General features: G+C 35.2%; 1 protein-coding gene across 1 annotated transcript in view; it reads right to left on the minus strand.

The window, feature by feature from the left end:
- The window catches only part of SMCHD1 (structural maintenance of chromosomes flexible hinge domain containing 1), a 161,862-nt gene that overhangs the window by 51,418 nt on the left and 90,520 nt on the right, over positions 1–19,924 (minus strand). The window contains exons 26-34 of the mRNA XM_025365383.1: positions 15,168–15,316; positions 14,192–14,280; positions 12,938–13,056; positions 9,850–10,017; positions 6,056–6,181; positions 3,617–3,696; positions 3,209–3,366; positions 1,862–1,977; positions 701–765 (exon numbers count right to left, since the gene is read on the minus strand). Of these exons, the coding sequence (XP_025221168.1) occupies positions 701–765; positions 1,862–1,977; positions 3,209–3,366; positions 3,617–3,696; positions 6,056–6,181; positions 9,850–10,017; positions 12,938–13,056; positions 14,192–14,280; positions 15,168–15,316 (1,070 nt within the window). The remainder of the gene's footprint in view (positions 1–700; positions 766–1,861; positions 1,978–3,208; positions 3,367–3,616; positions 3,697–6,055; positions 6,182–9,849; positions 10,018–12,937; positions 13,057–14,191; positions 14,281–15,167; positions 15,317–19,924) is intronic.

Consider the following 19,924-nt stretch of genomic DNA (forward strand, 5'->3'; position numbering starts at 1 on the left):
TGCAAAGGAACAAAATTGTATATCAAGTTCAAAAATGGGCACAACTAAATCAGAGACTATAGAGATGTATGCTAATATAAATGGAACTTTAAATAAGACCAAATCAGGACAGGGTTTGTGGTATGTGCATGTGTGTGTTTACACGAGTGTGTGCGTGGCATGCACAACAGGAAGGAAGACAGTAATAACTGGAAGAGGCAAGGGGTGGAGCGTCCATGATTGGTCCTTTACTAGTTAGTCTGAAAAAGCACTGAACAAATATAATGAACATTTTGACCCCACTGATGATAAAGGATTTTTAAAGAAACTTAAGACATAATCTTTTCAGATTTGAAAATGGAGGTCTAGAATGAAGCAGCAACATGCTCAAAGCCACAGAAATGTTAAAAGCCAGTCTAATCTTTATAGAAACCTCGTATATAATAAAAAGTTATAAAGTGCGCTGACAACATAAAAGATCTTCTGATGGCTTCTATAGTTTCAAAAGCAAATACAATCACAATTTACAAAGCTTAAAACTAATTTAAAGCTTAAAAACGAAAACACATCTTTTCCCAAAAAACTGACAAAAATTTAGAGACATTAATATTTCTATTTGATCACAAATTACTTTTCGTCAGGTGAGCCCACATATCTCTCCAGGGTTGAATTACTTTGTAACAAGATACGTATTCAAAATATGAAATGTTTTGAGAAATACCTGAAATAGAAGCAGCCATCTTCCTTGTCATTATCTTTTATTTTATTACAACTAAATGTTTCTGCCTAGAAAGGGGAATAGGAGAGACGGGGAGAGGGGAAAATGACAAAATTTAACATAGTATACTTAGGAGGAAAGCTTATATATACCTACACTGAATGTGTATCTGGATTCCGTTTATAAACATACAGGTATATATATACGTGTATATATCTTCATAATACATGTAAGGTACACTGTGAGATTAGTGACAGTGGAAAGACACCCCATTATTAAAAGACACACAATAGAACTTTACGGTGATATTATTTTAAGATAACACCAACTTGACTGGACTGATGGCCCAAATTGAGCAAGCAAAGATTCAGGATTAATTAAGCAAGATAGTTTCCAAAACCAATGATCAAAATGAACCATAAATGTTGAAGTCGATTATTATATCAGGACCCTGATAAACTTTAGTTCCCAATTTTAGATTTATTTCAGATCTGCATTGTCCAGTATGGTAGCCAATGGCTATATGTGGCTACTGGGCACTTGAAATGTGACTGGTCTGAATTGATATACAGTGTAAAATAAACACCAAATTTCATAGACTCGGTAAGATAAAAGAATGTGAAATCCCAGCAATAATTTTTAAACTATTGAGTATCTGTTGAAATGGTAACTTTTGATATATTAGGTTAAAAACTCTAGAATTTTACTTATTTCTTTTTAGCTTTTAAATGTAGCTACTAGAAAGCTGAAACACCAGGTGTGATCTTTCTACTGGACAGCACTGTTCTAGACCCTCTAACTCTCTCTCCACTCTCTTTCAAGCAGTCTATCAATCCTATCTCTTTACTATCTCATTTTCTATATTATCCCCTCATATTTAATAGCTTCTTCCTTGTGCTACTGTCCTTCAGATGAAATAATTTTATTATATAGGCATCTTAAAATGTTAAGAAAAATCACAAAGTAGACTACTCTTTTTCAATAGCATCAACTGTCAATTCTGAAACACAGACTGATGTAATTTCTTTAACTCCAAGGAATGAAGTGAATTAGCTTCCATTTCTCAAATTTATATAACATTATATATTTACATTAAATGAGATATAGTTTTAAGTTAAATGTAAGAACTATTTTTAACTTCAAAAAATGCTTCCCATGACTCACATTTGCTGGGGGTCGGTTCCCACTGGTAGATAGCTTCCACATTTTCATGGAAATACGTGCTGGATTAATATTTTTAATGATACTGTCATCTTCAGAAATAACACTAATCATAAAATCTGTCATGGTAAACGTTAAAAAATTATTTTCTTTCTAGTTCAATTAATGGATATGGTTAAATAATTGTATGCCTTAAAGCAAATATCTTATTTAAATGTTTAAAGCATACATGTTATTTAAATGTTAATACAAGTCTGACGAAGAAATGTATAAATTCTAGCATACAAGACCAAAAGGCTAGAATGTATGTATACTCAGCAACTTAAGAGTTACGCCAACTGGTCATAGCACCATATGCTTTATGTATTCCAAGAACAGAATATTTACTTTCTTGTATGTTTTTCAATAGCATACAATAGCCAAGAGATCATTATATATAATATTCCCATTATATTTACCACCTGTAACATTCATTTGGCACCTGTTATTGTAGTTTTTTAATAACAGGAAATAGATCTCCCTGAAATAGACTTAATATTTTACATATGGTATAGAGAGTCTACTTTATAAAGTATAAAAAGCTATGTGCACATGTAACTTAATTATTAAAAATTATTGTCAAAAATTTTTAAATCTAAACTTTTGAGGTGCTTCATTCACTACTTAAAACTATGTACAGGGATTCACCTTTTTAAGAAAATGGAAGTCTTCCAGAAAATTATTTGTGTAAAGCAAAAACTAATTTCCTATTGACTTAATATCTGCCACATAATATTGAAATCATTTGCTTCCCTGTCTCCTACATTAGACTGAGCACACTGAAAACTGTCTTATTCATTACTGTAATTCAGAGCACAGCATAGTATCTTAACATAGCAGTATTTAATACATGTTTGTTTTTCTTAAATATCTTTAATCATAAATGCTGATGTGATATATTTTCACTCAAATTAAGCTAAATGATTCTAGTTATGATGGGTTTAAGATCACAACACAATATTTAGTAGAGCATAACTCCATAATTCTCACCATATGGTTCCTATTTCTTTCACACAATTTTACAATTCAGTGAATGTACAAACACCACGTGAATTAATTACCTCAGCCTATCAGTTTATGTATGAACTTTCAGTTCATTCTCGATATTAAAATAAATGCAGGACACGGGAATAAGAGTAGGCATTGCTAAGTTAAATATATTTTCTTTGCCACTTAAAATGATTTTTTTTAAAAAAGGCTATTATAAGCATGATTTTTTATTGTGCTGAACACCTAGGGTAAGTAATTTATTCCACTAATGTACGAAGAAAATTATCATTATAGATTTATTTATGTATATGAAATACTCACCAGTGAAAAGACCCCCTGCTAAGAAGGAAGCATCTTTGTCATATTTAACATTGAGACGAACGGGTTTTTCTGGATCTGGAAGAATCATTAACTTAATTACAGGTCCCTCTATGATACTTTTGTTATAGATGGCTTTAACCTGCAGAGTATGCTCTCCTCTAACAAAACAAAACAAAACAAAAGGGGAGAGGGGTTCAAATTACATTTAGTTAATTTTAGTGAATAATCTAAAAATTTTGAGACAATTTACGCAAAGTTCAACTCTTAGAAAACCTCTCAACTTCTATTCAGTCCCAACTCTTGCCTAACATTAAATAGAAGGATAGTCATTACTTTTAACTTCAGCAAAGCAGTAGAAGAAAAATGAATCTCTATAACACCAACAACTATCAAACTTTTGGTTCTTACCTAGGGGCAAAAACACTGAATACTCCCAAATTAGCCCTGCCTTTCTCATCTGTTTTATGCTGTTGGTTTGAAGGCGTGAGCTAAAAACAAAACAAAACAAAACAAAATGGTTAATTAGAAAATTCTAGAGATCAATCAAGTTCTTTTCTTCCATTACAATGTTCTTTCCCTCTATTCCTATTTTAAAAGCAGTATTTGCATACTTCCAAAATCTAAATTTTAAAAATTTGAACTAGTTGGAATAATGTAGCATGTAATGATATAATCCAAAGTAGAGTAACAATCACTCATCTTGATCAATTTCACTAGAATTTAATGTATTTCAGTTACTAAGTTGCAGATTTCTAGTTCACCGTTTCAATATCACTGATACATCAAATGAAGTTTACACAAACAATGAAGGTATATTCTAAAGCTGGGGCAGGTGTAGGGGACTGTACTGGAGAAATATATACTGTACACACACACTCAAGTCAAAGGATCATAGCACTATCTTCATTCTTCATTTTTCTCTTGAATGTTTACTCAGATATGCTTCTCAAATTTTTGCTGCAATACTACATTCACAGTGATAACTAAGCTTTCACTTTCAAGAGATCAAGAATCAGTGGCCACATTTCCTAATAACGGATTTAGAAGGGTCTCTCAGCCTTTTACAGATGGTTCTCCAGAAACCAGAATCATATCTTTATTATGGGGTTAAAAATAATCGTTGTCTAACTCTACTGGAAGCAAACATTCAGAATAACAGTGAATTTGTAGACCACAGTAGAAGAAAAATCAGACTGTCTCCCAAACCCTAAAACCCATCTCAACTTAGTAGAACGTAAAGAATAGCTAATAATGGTACATGCAGACAGGAAAAGCAATAGCTGAATGGGAAAAAATGTGAAAGCACACTTGAAATGATAGGATGAAGTCCTATGTTTATACCTGTCCCAGTTACTCTCTGGTCCATTGTCTCTCAACCCATCTTTCTCAAAATAAGTCTCCCATCTGGGTATCAAATCCTTACTGACAAGCCAGAGAAGTAAGTCTTTTCAGGTCTTATAGCAGCAATATCATAGACTCATTTAACAGACTCATTTAAAAACTCCAACTGTAATTACTATGAAAACAGGTCCATGTGTATAATAAGCCATTCTTGGCACTTTAATCTTCCATACAACTTTTAAGATCACCTTTTCAGGTTCTGGGAAATCCCTACTGGGATTCTGATTGAACTATAAATAATTGCAAGAGAAACATCATCTTTACATAATATCAACTGGTTTCTCCATTACATTTACATTTATTTTTTATATGTGGAGGGATACTAAAGATTGTCTGAATATGACCCCAACTCCCCCTGGCTTGCCTAGCAACAACCTGGCTGGGACCAATGAATTCCTTTCAACAAACAGAAGAGACAGTATAAAAATACAACTTTATGGCCAGGCATGGTGGCTCACGCCTGTAATCCCAGCACTTTGGAAAGCCAAGGCGGGTGGATTACCCGAGGTCAGGAGTTTGAGAACAGCCTGGCCAACATGGTGAAACCCCGTTTCCACTAAAAATACAAAAATTAGCCAGGCATGATGGCACACACCTGTAATCCCAACTACTCAGGAGGCTGAGGCAGGAGAATCACTTGAACCTGGGAGGCAGAGGTTGCAGTGAGCCAAGATCACACCATTGCACTCCACCCTGGGTGTTGCAGTGAGACTCTGTCTCACAAAAAAAAAAAAAAATTGTACACACACACACACACACACCCCTTTGCAATGAATAGCGGCTTTTCCTCTTTCCCCTAGAAGGAGGGCCTCCAACTTTGCACCAGCCCCTAGATCCCAAGCAGCTTCTCAATACTCATGGGAATAACTGATACCTAATCTTGAACTTTCTGGTAGTCAAGACTGTTCCTCAACTTTATAAGACCATGTTCATACTTGCCCCATAAGAAGAACCACAGAGGGCAGGAGCCTCACCCTAGAATATACCAGCATGTTCTAGCAGCTCTGCCCAGGATCTGGTAGCTCTCTATAAGTAGAGGATAGGTACCTGCATGACTCTTTTTGTTTAGCCTCACCATGTATGTTTCCCCAATAATGCCTGTTCCTTAATCCATTCTGTGGGTCCCTGTGGTATCTGTCTTCATTCACTTTGTCAGTGTTAATTATCTATTTATTCATCCTAATCTGAAATGCAAATCTTACTATATAAGAAACATTAAAACAGTCATAACTGTACAATGTTGGCCCCTTGTTGTACTATTGTAAGATATAAATTCTACTTCCTCAAAATAATTTAAAAATTTTTTGAGGTTTATTTACACTAAGGAATAATAAAGATTATGTAAAATATATTTTTAAAAAAAGAAGCAATATGACAGCTAAAGATACTATCATGAAAATGAAATCCAGAATTTTAAATGAAGATGTAAGGAAGTTTAAAACTTACCTTTAAATTGCTAGCTTTTGTAAGACTTATTTTAACATGTTGTACCGGTGCTGGATTATCCCACTGATCACAAAGTTGAACAATAATAGGGTTCTGTAAATCTCTTCCATTAATCACTGGAATGCACTGAAAAGAATAGAAATATTTTAAGAAACACTAAAATATATGGGCCAAACAATGCAATTACTTGTATAATTGTGTAACGATCACTTAATTTATCTCTGTTCTATTCGCAAATGGCTTCTTTGGTCAATGAAAACAAACTTTTGAAAGTCAACTAAATTGCGTGACCCTCTTATCGAAATGATAAATGATCTGAAAAAAGGTAAAGCAACACCTGACATTACAGTCTTCCCTCAGTATCCACAGGAGATTGGTTCTAGACCCCTAGTGGATACCAAAAGCTGCAGATATTCAACTTTTTTATATAAAATTGCATAGTATTTGCATATACCTAAGCGTACACCTGAAATCATCTTTAGATTACTTATAACATCTAACACAATGCAAATGCTATGTAAGTACTAGAATGTGTTCAACAGAAATGGAAACCTATCTTTGGTTCTCAGATTTAGCATTGGTAATCTCTAGTTTAGCTTCTCCTTCAGTTAATGTTCAGCTCTCTTGCCATTGTGCATTAAAAGTAGTAACATGGCTTTCTAGCCCTTGGTTAAATAGGACTATTCACTGATGATCTACACTGTCTTGTTGACTTAAAATGCTTCTTGCTTTTTCCCTAGCTAATATGTAAGGCTGTATAATTCTAGAAATCTGCTTACTGACCTATTAACATTGGGCACATCAAAGGAAACACAGTGTTAAACAAGATACCTGACAAAAGCCCAATCCTCTGGGTCAATATTTTAAAAGTTTACAAAAGATGGAAGGGAACTAAAGAACAACAACCCAAAAAAACTGATTTATCACCTCTCCTCTAACAAGAATGTTCCTTCTGCTTCCTCTATCCCCTACTCTTAACTGAGGTAGTTGGTTACCAGATTACGGGAAAAGGCTGCTGAAAATGGAAAGAAAAATTAACATTCTGCTATGGACAGGACATTATGAAAAAACCAAAGACTCTTGAGATTGGTTTAGTTGTGTCCCTCTACCATAAAGTTTACACAGCTACAGCCTTGTTCCCTCTGCCAAAGTTTACAGAAAGCTTGAATTTTGAAAACTGCTGAGTTTCCAATGTAAACATACAGTATTTCATTCCTAATCAAGTAACTGTTTACCAAAACTACCTTTAAAGGACAGTCTAAGTTTTTAAAGGATTCCTAGCTACTTTTAAAGGTTATCTTTAAGTAAATGACTTGCAGCCCAAATGGCTAATAATAATGTTTTCTAGAAAATAGAAAAAGCAAATTTCTGAAAAAAAAAGTTCATAAGCATTTTAATATCACATCTAATGTCACTTTTTAATACTGGAATGTTAATATTTCAGCATTTCAGTTTCCTCATTTACTTGTCTTTTTATTTTTACCTTTTTACAGAGACAAATTCTCACTATGTTGCCCCACCTGGTACTTTTTAACTCCTGGGCTCAAGCAATTCTTCCACCTTGGTCTCCCAAAGTGCTGGGATTACAAGGCATGAGCCACTGCACCTGGCCAGCTCCCTCATTTATAAAGAATAATATATGTATTTATTAACACCCATATATTTTTCTATTCATCATGTTTATATATTTTATCAGTTCCTCCTCTCTGAACAGATCCTATCGGGGAGAAGATGGGTCAGCAATTAGAAAACTTAGAAAAATTAGATATCAAATAATCATTTTTCTAGCCTCATCTACATATAACCATATCTCAACGGACTGATATATTAGTTTATGTTTTAAGTTTCTGGATTATTACGGATCTACAAATAACTCCTACAAATTTTTGAGCCAACAGCCATCATTATTTTTTTATATTTATCCCCCAAAACGATATAAGACAAACATGTCCAGTTTTTTCCACCTCAAAACTATTTCACATAACTGTTCCAGGTAATAGTCAATCAACAAATCCTTTATTGGCATCAATAGGTATAAAAAGTGGGTTAATTTATGTTTTGTAAGTGCTCCCAGAAAAAAAAAATGCACTGGCTTTTCAGTAAAACCCTTTAGTCAACACATTATTATTTTAAAAACTGTGTTTTATAAAGCACACTGTCATAACCAGTTTATCTGCTTTTTAAACTCACAAGTAAAAAAGAGCAATCTCAAACTAAGGCATGACCATGTTAACCTTTCTTAGATGACCTGCCCCTTTACTAAGATAAATTCACCTACTACCATGATTGTATGAGTTCATTTTCTTTTACAGAAAATGTGGGCTGGGAACGGTGGTTCACACCTGTAATCTCAGAACTTTGGGAGAATGAGGCAGAAGAATCGCTTGGGCCCAGGAGCTCAAGATCAGCTTGGTCAACATGGTGAAATCCTGTCTCTATTAAAAATAAATAATTTTTTAAATTTTTTTAAATAAAAATTTTTTCAAAGTTAGCTATCACATCAACAGTTAAAGTCCTGGCTGGGTGCGGTGGCTCATGCCTGTAATCCCAGCACTTCGGGAGGCCAAAGTGGACATACTGCCTGAGGTCAGGAGTTTGAGACCAACCATGGACAACATGGTGAAATTCTATCTTTACTAAAAATACAAAATTAGCCGGGCATGGTGGCACATGCCTGTAATCCCAGCTACTCGGGAGGCTGAGGCAGGATAATCGCTTGAACCCAGGAGGTGGAAGTTGCAGTGAGCCAAGATTGTGCCAATGCACTCCACACTCCAGCCTGGGTAACAGGAGAAACTGTTTCAAAACAAAACAAAACAAAACAAACCGTTAAAGCCAATAATCGCTTGAACCCAGGAGGTGGAAGTTGCAGTGAGCCAAGATCGTGCCAATGCACTCCACACTCCAGTCTGGGTAACAAGAGAAACTGTTTCAAAACAAAACAAAACAAAAAAAAACCGTTAAAGCCCAGCTATTCCACAAGCAAATGCCAGAATCTGGACATTTTAAAACTAGAATTCCATCAAAGGATACAAAATTTCAGTTAGATAGGGGTATTAAGTTCAAAAGATCAATTGTATGATGATGATTATAGTTAATAGTATATTGTATTCTTCAAAATTGCTAAGAGAATAGATTTCAAATGTTTTCACCACAAAAAAATGTGAAGTAATATGTGTGTTAATTAGCTTGATTTACCCATTCCACAATGTATATATATTTCAAAATATGTTGTACACAATAAATATGTACAATTTTTGTCCATCAAATTAGAATTCTAAAATTTCAGTTAAAAAAAAAAATTCAAAGGATTTGGCAGACATTTACAAAATTAGTGTTTAAAATTTAAGTACTTGCATAGGAAGTCATACTGAAGTTTTTATGGGTATGACTTGATGTCTGAGATATGCTTTTTAAAACTCCAATAAAAAGTTATTAGATTAGTATAAGAGAACAAAGAACAAAATTGGCAAAAATAAGTAACTGTAGAAACTAGGTAACTGGCACGTGGGAGTTCGCTACACTATTCTTTTTATTTTTATGCATGTTTGAAATTCTCTGTAGTTTTTAAGATCTGAATTATTACACTCATTTTTAACAAATGAGGACACAATGATGAATCAAATAGCAAAGTATTAAGACTCACATAACCTTGCTCTTTTGTTATTTTTACTGTTAACAACTGTTAGTTGTTACTTCAGCAACAAAATATATCTGTTCTGATCCACTGACAATCTGAAAGTAATAGGCCATGTAATATTAAATTCTTTCAGTGAAGACATGAAGTGACTTACCTCCTTCAGTTCTGGCCAGTCTATAAGAAGAAGTTTAGCAGGAGGTCCAGAAATTAGTTGCACTCGAATAAAGTCAGAAAACTCGTGCCAAGTAAAACAAAGATCCTTATTTCCAGGAGGACCTGGAATAAATTTGATGCCTCTTACACTTATACTCTGTGTGTTTTCCTAGTGAGGAAAAGTACATTGAGAAAGACAGGGGGTATCACTTAGTTTTCAGAAAAACAAAATAAAATGTTTTGTCATTAACCCATGGGCATACAGATGTGTTTCTTGGTAAAAGGACAGAAAATAAATTGTACCTATGCAATAATGGCATGTCATAAATTTTATTTTCAAGAGAGGAGAGATTGAATTTCTTCTTTCAAGGGGTAGGGGATCCAAAAGGTTCTGGCTATGTCTCTTTATCTTATCTTTTCTTAATTTCCCTCTTCCTTGTACTTTCTCCTTTCTGCTCTGAACAGCTTTTATACTTTTCTTTCCCTCTGTTTGCAACATTACTTACCAGATATACACATTGTTTTTCTTTAGATTTTTGTATATGAAACCTTAATAAGAGGCTCTTCCCTGATCACCTTACTTATTGGCATACTATCTATCCCCTTCCTTACTTCATTTTTCTTACCTCTTATTTCTCATCTATTGCATGTCCTCTCCATGACAAGATGATTTCCACAAGGGCAGGAGCTTTGATTTGTCACTACTCAATCTCTATTACTTAGAACAATGCCTAACATGTCATATTAATGAGAATCAATGAAACTAGCCTATAATCTCTGCAATATGACTGAATGATTCCACACTGGCATGAGTGCTATAGTATTCATATTTTAACGGTGACCCTTGAAGATTCAGTCATCTTAAATTTCTACTAGGTACAAATCTGCTTCATCAAAATTTTGCTTTTGTTTCTGGGCTGCTGTAACAATATTTCATCAAAATTTTAAAATCAGGCCAGGCACAGTGGCTCCTGACTATATAATCCCAGCACTTTACGAGGCCTAGGTGGAAGGATCCCTTGAGCCCAGGAGTTCACGACCAGCCTGGGCAACAGAGTAAGACCCCATCTCTACAAAAAATTTTAAGATTAGCCAGGTGAAGTGGCAAGCGTCTATAGTCCCAGCTAGTTGGGAGGCTCTGGTGGGATCACTTGAACCCAGGAGGTCGAAGCTACAGTGAGCCATATTCACAACATTGCACTGTGCTCCACCCCGGGCAAAAGAGTGAGATCCTGTCTCAAAAAAATAAATAAATAAATCAGAGAGAAAACTTCATGTTCTCAATGATCTGTAGAACAGAACATTTTATGTAAAAAGTCACTGCAAAATAATCAAAATTAATTTCTCCTAAAAGCTCAATAAGCACAGAAGAATTTTTCAATATTCAGAAAACAAATTAAATAGATATTCCTTAGTAAAATGTACTGAAGTTCAAAATATGTAAAGTCTATCTTAGGGTTCCAAATTTGATAGCTCTTCTGAACCAAAAGCCCTTCTGAAGGGGTGATTTCTTTTTTAAAGTCATGTTGGAAGTTGTTCTGGTTTTATTTCAAATCTTGAAAATGAAATTGCATTTACAAATTGTAGATGGGTACAAACAGAATTAAATATACAATTCCGAAAATGGGCCAAGATGGTATACGTCAATTACAGAACAGAAGTAGAAAAAAAGTCCACTTGGCTGGAGAGTAAAGAGCTATGGAGAGAGAAAGGGGTGAGATTATGGTAGGGTGGAATACTATAGGTATTACAGGCCATACTAAGGCAATTGATTTCAAATGCAGTAGAATGTAACATGCTGATAGGTCTAATGGGTAGCATGAGAACTGAAAATTGACCCCTGGATTTGGTCAGGTAGAACAGAGCAGAAAAACATGATGAGAGTGGCTTGCTACAGAATGACAGAAAAGGATGTGAAAACATACAACTCTTCCAAGGAGTTTTACTATAAAATGGAGGAGGGCAGTAGATGGACAGGAATACAGAGCCAAATGAAGCTTTGCTGGTTTTTCTGGAGGGATTTTTCCTTTTGTTTGTTTAAGATGAGTGACATTCCAGCATGTTTACATGCTGGTGGGACGGATCTAGTAGAATAACTGAAGATGTAGGAAGATGGGTTATAATTTAGGAACAATTAGGAGCCTGTGCACAGAATGATAGGAAGCAGGGATTGTTTATTCATAACCACAGGAGCACATTTATTTTCTGATTTCATCTACCTGTAGCGTGAAGCTAGAAAATGGAAGAATCTAAAAGTCAAAGAGCACATTTTATCATTGTGGAGGGAACAAAATATTCAAAGTTCCTCAGTAGTGAAAATGATGCTCTCAACATTAGAAAAGAGCAGAACAGATTACTGGAGACAGAAACGCTAGTTAGAGGGGAAACATGGAAGTTATTTTTGTGACTGCCCCTGTTAAGAAAAAGTGTAATAGAGACTCAAAGAGGAAAAGTTTAAAAAAGCATTCAATGATCTAAATGAATTTAACTTCCCTTTGACCTGAGAGATCTTCTCTCTCACCCACTGTGGACTGGCAGGTTCCTTAAGACCCAACTCCACCATGTCCTTTTCGCTAAAGCTGTCTCTACCTCTCCAAGCAGACTACAGCATGCTTGTTTGTTTTAAACTGAAAGAATTCCACCAGAGTTTTTATTTTTTAAGCTAACCTGAATTAAGTGCACAGTTGCAAACCTTTATAATGATTTTTTCTCTCAGCATCCTGTTAATACAGGGTTTAAACACCAAGAAATTTTATTTAAATAGCTGCTATGAAAAGCTATCAAAAAAATCTATACACCACAATCTTTACGGATAAAATGGTATGATGTCTGGAATTTGCTTCAAAATGATATGGTATGGGGAGAATGATGACTGTTGAAGATGATGGGAACACAAGAAATACCCATTCTATGTTTATTTCTGCGTATGTTCAAACTTTTTCATTATAAGATTTTTAAGTGCCTTTTATGACTTTTCAATTTAAAAACTAAAATCAAACTTTTTTGTTATACTAGTTTTTCCCAAACTTTTTGTTACACATATAACAATAGAATGAATCAAACCAACATGGTATAGAAAGTAACCATACCTGAAAGGTTGTTTTCAAATTTGAGCTATCAAGTCCAACCCCAGCAATTGACAAAGAAGATAAAGAACTTGGTGAAAATGCTTGAATCTGATTTCCGTACTGATCCGTAATTATTATAACTAAAAAAGGGGAAGTTTTATTTTAGTATTATCTTTTAATAGAAGATATAAATATCTACAATATACTTTATAAAAACATGCTTAGAAACTTACTCTTTGTTCTCTTACTAATTTTTGGTAATAAAACAATTATACTCATTTTTTAAATTCACTATAAAATAAAGATTTACATAAGTATATTTTCAACTACATTTAACACGATGCTAATGTTAATCAGATTTTTTTACCATGAAAATTTGAAGATAGTATTTTAATGTAATTTTCTAGACATAAGAAAAAATACATAGGAATCCATTCATACATGTACGTTATACTTTCATGTTTAAAAAAGAATTTTTTAATCCAAATGCCCATCAATGACAGGCTGGATAAAGAAAATGTGGCACAAATACACCATGGAATACTACGCAGCCATAAAAAATGATGAGTTTGTGTCCTTTGTAGGGACATGGATGAAGCTGGAAACCATCATTCTCAGCAAACTAACACAGAAACAGAAAACCAAACACCGCATGTTCTCACTCTTAAGTGCGAGTTGAACAATGAGAACACACGGACACAGGGAGGCGAACATTACACACCAGGGCCTGTCGGGGAGTAGGGGCTAGGGGAGGGATAGCACTTAAGAGAAATACCTAATGTAGATGACGGGTTGATGGGTGCCACAAACCACCATGGCACGTGTATACCTACGTAACAAACCTGCACTTTCTGTACATGTACCCCAGAACTTAAAAAGAATTTTTTTAGGAGTATAGTATCACTATTTTGTCCAGGCTGGCCTGAAACCCCTTGGTTCAGGCAATCCTCTCGCCTCAGCCTCCTGGGTAGCTGGGACCACAGGCATGTGTACCATGCCAAGCTTATTTTATACTTTTCTTATTAACTTCTAATTAGTAATATTATTACTTCTAACAAAAGGCAAGATTTTTTTCAACAAAATATGTTTGTCACACTGATTTCAAAGCTATGTCAGCCTGGGCAAACGTAATGAAAATACTTCAATCTTGTCTGACAATAGATTTTAAATCAATAACATTATATGAACCCAAAAGCTTTCCTTTCAGATTATGTATCTAAAACATCCATAGAAGGAAACATCAGTTTTTTTGTTTTTAAAGCAAGCCATACTAACCTACTTCTCCTTGAAGCTCTTGGCCAATCTGTACGGTTCTTCCTCCTTTCATCTCACATTTTAGATGTTTAGGTTCATCAGGAAGTGGTCTGAAATTGTTTAACAAGTTAGAAGTCTTTAGTTAGAGCATTAATTGAAGTAGTTCCAACATGCTACAGAATAACACATATATAATGTTCGTATCTAATAACTCAAATATAATAACACCCCTTCAAATAACTGTTTAATTTATATAATCTGCTATTAACCCAAAAGAAAATAGGAAAAAGATACTTTGCAAAGATAGTAGAGAATACGGACCAAAAACTTACAGACATGTTAAGTCACAGTATTAATGCTGGATTAAGAGGAAATTATGACAAGAAAACAGACGAGTTAATAACTCACTGAGTGATGTCATCACAGTCAGAATGCAGCACATTTGAAAATTCTATCTCAAAAACAGAACTATCCTAAGTGTTGGGAAAAGTATAGAAATGGGTAGAAGAATTAAAGTCCAAGAGGTTATTGGAAAAGAGGTGGCCAAGAAATTGATAGACCAGTGTAAAAGGTTTTTTTTACACATTCACTTAATTCTGTCCCTTCAATATAAGTTCTACATATTAACTCTGGTGGGACTCTCAGCTTTAAAAATTCTCACTAAGCAATGAAAGAATTTTTCCTTCTGAACAACACTGACTGATCACACTGTATCTTTTGTATTTTTCATGTCTTTGTCATTTTGCAGGTGTTTTCACTGTTGCTGGCACTAAACTTTCCTTTAATAAAGGTTCCAGATACTAGAAGGTCAATTCAGTGCAAGGTTATAGTGATAACAAAAATTAATCGCTATCACCAATGATACTTTATTCCAAAGACAATCTATCATATTTCATTGAAACTGTAGTATTTTTACATTAAAAACAACTTTCATATATGTGCAATGGAGGAAAGTATTTTGTTGCCACAGGCTGCAAAATATAATGAGTCCACAAACCTTACTGTAAATGCACTTTCCAAAGACACATGATCATCTTGGAAAGAAACCTGGCAATAGCGCATATCTTTTACAGATGTTGGTACTTGCACATCAGGAAGAAGACCCTGTAGCAAGTGCTCTTTGTTAATCTCAGGAGTCCAATTAACCTAGAAGAAAATGATATATTTAAGAATAATAAAGCTTAGTCTGTCTAATGTTCTCCTACTGCCACTTATCTTACTCTTAAAACTACATTATAATCCATCTTCTTCACCTCCAAGAAAAAAGTCTCTTTATGGTCAGAAATGGTGTGGTTCATATACTACTATGATACAGAGGCATCCTCTTTGTCTCTGTTGTTAATGTTGCCCTATTTTTTAGTGAGACAAAATAAAAATTCTTAAGTCATTTCTTTAGTGCTTTGCCAGAAAAGTATCACTGTGGCCATTATCGTTTAAAAGTAACATATAAATCAGATCATGTAATTCCGAAAAGCAATATTCAATTATTTTTTGAAAAGAATCCTATTTATGGGAAGGCTCTGAATGAGATCGAGGTGGACCTTATTCTTACTCAGCAAGGTGAGAAAAAAAAAGTTTTATCTAACTTTCTGGACATACTTTGGCCTTAATCTCTTCTTGGGTGCTTTCAGTTCTGTATTAATTTACACCTCTTACATTCCATATTTTGTCATTTAATCCATACTTTTTCAAGTTGTTTGCTCTACTCTGTCCTTACTTTTAAACTTCCAATACTTTCTATTTAAGAATTCTGACCTCAACTTTCTCTCTACTTTTATTTAGACTTCTATAGTTGATTTTAAAATCACTCATATTCTATTTTTACTTTTAGATTTTATAGACAAGGTCTCGCTCTGTAGCCCAGGTTGGAGTGCAATGGCATGATCACAGCTCCCTGGAGCCTCCAATTGCTGGGCTCAAGCAATGCTCCTGCCCCAGTCTCCTGAGTACCTGAGACTACAGGCATGCACCACCAGGTCTGCCTAAGTTTTTGTTAAGAAGGGGTCTCACTATGTTGCCCATGCTGGTCTTAAACTCCTAGCCTCCAACAATGCTCCCACCTCAGCCTTCCAAAGTGCTAGGATTACATGTGTGAGCCACCATACCTGGCCTTAAAATCACTAACAATCTTTTTTTTTAAAAAAATTCTAATTTACACTTTATTTTTCCTCTACTTTTAGGTTCAGTGGGTACATATACAGGTTTGTTACATGGGTAAATTGCATGTTGCTGAGGTTTGGATTATGAGTTATCCCATCGCCCAGGTAATGAGCATAGTACCCAATAGGTAGTTTTTCAACCCTTGCTCCTCTACTACCCTCCCCTCTTTTGGAATCTCCAGTGTCTACTGTTCCTATATTTTCCATGGGTATTTAACGTTTAGCTCCCACTTATGAGACCATTCAGTATTTGGGTTCCTGTTCCTGTATTAATTCACTTAAGATAATTGCCTCCAGCTGCATCCATGTTGCTGCAAAGGACATGATTTTGTTCTTTTTTATGGCTGTGTAGTATTCTGTGGTGTATTTTCTTTATCCTTATTTTCTTTACCCAGTCCACTACTGATAGGCACCTATGTCTTTGTTGTTGTGAATAGTGCTGAGATAAACAGAGACTGCATGTATATTTGGTGAAATGGTATCTTTTCCTTTGGGTATGTATATAGTAATGGTATCACTGGTTCAAATGGTAGTTCTATTTAAGGTTGAGAAATCTCCAAACTGCTCTCCACAGTGGCTGAACTAATTTACAGTCGCACCAACAGTGCATAAGTATTCCTTCTTCTCCACAACCTCGCCAACATCTGTTATTTTTTGATGTCTGCTATTTTTAAATATAGTCATTCTGACTGGTGTGAGATGGTATCTCATTGCTTTTGATTTGCATTTCTCTCTGATTATGATGTTGAGCATTTTTTTCATATATTTGCTGACCCACATGTACGTATTCTCTTAACAAGTTATCTGTTCATATCCTTTGCCCATTTTTTAAATGGGGTTGTTTTTTGCTTGTTAAAGTTCTTTATAGATTCTGGATATTAGACCTTTTTAGAATATATAGCTTGTTAATATTTTTTCCCATTCTGTAGTCTGTCTGTTTACTCTGTTGGTAGTTTCTTTTGCTGTGCAGCTCTTTAGTTTGATTAGGGCCCACTTGTCAACTTTTGTTTGTGTTGTAACTGCTTTTGGGGACTTGGTCATAAATTCTTCATCAGGGCCGACGTCCAGAATGGCTATTTCCTAGGTTTTCTTCTAGAATTTTTATGGTTTGAAATCTTATATTTAAGTCTTTAATCCACCTTGAGTTAATTTTTGTATAAGGCAAAAGGTAGGGATCCAGTTTCATTCTTCTGCATATGGCTAGCCAGTTATCCCGGCACAATTTTTTGAATAGGGAGTCCTTTCCCATTGCTTGTTATTGTCACCTGTGTCAAAGATCAGATAGCTCTACGTGTACAGGTTTACTTCTGGGTTCTCCAACCACCTCCATTGGTCTATGTATTTGTTTTTGTACCAGTAGCATGCTGTTTTGGTTACTGTAGCTCTGTAGTACAGTTTGAAGACGGGTAGTGTGATGCCTCTCATTTTGTTATTTTTGCTTAGGATTGCTTTTGAGTCCTTTTTTAGTTCCATACGAAATTTATAATAGCTTTTTTCCAATTCTGTGAAAAATGACAGTAGTTTGATACGAACAACACTGAATCTGTAGATTCCTTTGGGCGGTATGGTCACTTGAATCATACTAGTTCTGACTCATGAGCATGAAATGTTTTTCCCTTCTTGTGGGTATTATCTACGATTTCTTTCAGTAGTGTTGCAGTTCTCCTTGTAGAGATCTTTCACTTCCTTGGCTAGATGTATTCCTAGGCATTTTGCAATTTTTGTGGCTACCATAAATGGGACTGATTTGGCTTTCAGCTTAAAAGTTACTGATATACAGAAATGCTACTAGTTTTGTACACTAATTTTGCATTCTGAAACCCTACTGAAGTTGTTTATCAGCTCCAGGAGGTTTTTGGCAGAGTCTTTGGTGTTTTCTAGGTATAGAATCACCTCTACAACGAAGAGACAGTTTGACTTATTTTCCTATTTGGATACCTTTTATTTTTCTCTTGCCTGATTGCTCTGGGTAGAACTTCCAGTACTATGTTGAATAGAATTGGTAAGAGCAGGCATCCTTGTCTTGTTCCAGTTCTCAAGGGGAATGGTTCCAGCTTTTGCCTGTTTGGTATGATGTTGGCTGTGGGTTTGTCATGGATGGTTCTCATTATCTTGAGGTGTATTCTTCAGTATCTAGTGATGGCTTTTATCACTAAGGGATGTTGGATTTTATCAAAAGCATTTTCTGCATCTATTGAAACCATATTAAATCATATGGTTTTAATTTTGCTTATGTGGCAAATCACACTTATTTATTTGTGTATGTTGAACCAACCTTGAATCTCAAAAATAAAGCCTACTTGATTGTGGTGAATTAACTTTTTTTTTTTTGAGACGAGTCTCGCTCTGTCACCCAGGCTGGAGTGCAATGGCGCGATCTCAGCTCACTGCAACCTCTGACTCTCGGATTCAAGCAATTCTCTCTCTCAACCTCCTGAGTAGCTGGGATTACAGGTGCCCGCCACCACACCTGGCTAATTTTTGTATTTTTTTTAGTAGAGATGGGGTTTCACCATCTTGGCCAGGCTGGTTGTGAACTCTCAACCTCATGATTCACCTGCCTTGGCCTCTCAAAGTGTTGGGATTACAGGCGTGAGCCACCCCGCCTGGCCCGTGGTAAATTAACTTTTTAATGAAAATCACTAATATTCTGTTTCCTAGTTGATGCTGCTCTAATGTTTTTAGTTACCTTTTTATCTTTTAAAACCATCTTTAGTCTCTGTTTTTTATTGTATTAAAAAAAAAAAAGGAAAATAAGAAGGAGTTCCACAAAAAAGATAAAAGGCTTTCCTCACTCACCCTGGCTGTGTACCCCTCTGAACAGATTCCCCAGCTCAGTTCAGGCTGAATTCCCTCTATCTTGGCTTAATTCTCTCAACACCACAAAACCACTGTAAAGGCTGTACATTCAACTTAAGAAAAAAGGAGTATTCACTATCTTTTACTGTCAGTGAAGAAGTGCATAGACATACATCATTACCAAATTAGAGGCACAATGTGTCAAATGCAGGCAACAACCTTAGAGAAGGTATGACAGGGAGAGGCTCTCCACTCAATGTTTTTCTTAAACTTCTTAAGAAACGAGGAAGTGGAAGCATGATTGTGAGAAAGAAGGAAATAGCTCAGAAGCCACATCCCTGGCACCACTATTAAACCACTACTTACCTTCAAATCTGCTTATAGAGATAAAATGGTTACCTGCTTTCCAAGCGGAATCAGAATTATTTCTATCTCAATTCTCTCTTCCCTCATTACGAAGGGGAAAAAAGCTGGCTAGAACAAGCATTGTTCCAAATAAGATTTTAAAACTCATGTCAGTTGAACCCATGCTAAATAATCCTTTTGAATTACCAGATCTTATGTTTGGAAACACAGGATGGGTATGGTGTATACCAGTCTGAAAGAGCAATTGCCAAACAATGTTAACTCTCCAAAAATTTGGTTAACTGGGACTCCTTACTAAGAGTCTATGAATGTCAGCTCTCCAGACATGGAGGAATGCTTATTTCTAACTACCTCAAAAAGCCTGGAATTTTGGTAAATTCTTTTTCCACACTTGGGAATTTTATCTCCATAGACGTCAAGGGGAAAAAAG

This window comes from Theropithecus gelada, chromosome 18 (genome assembly GCF_003255815.1).
Source record: "Theropithecus gelada isolate Dixy chromosome 18, Tgel_1.0, whole genome shotgun sequence".
NCBI lineage: Eukaryota > Metazoa > Chordata > Mammalia > Primates > Cercopithecidae > Theropithecus > Theropithecus gelada.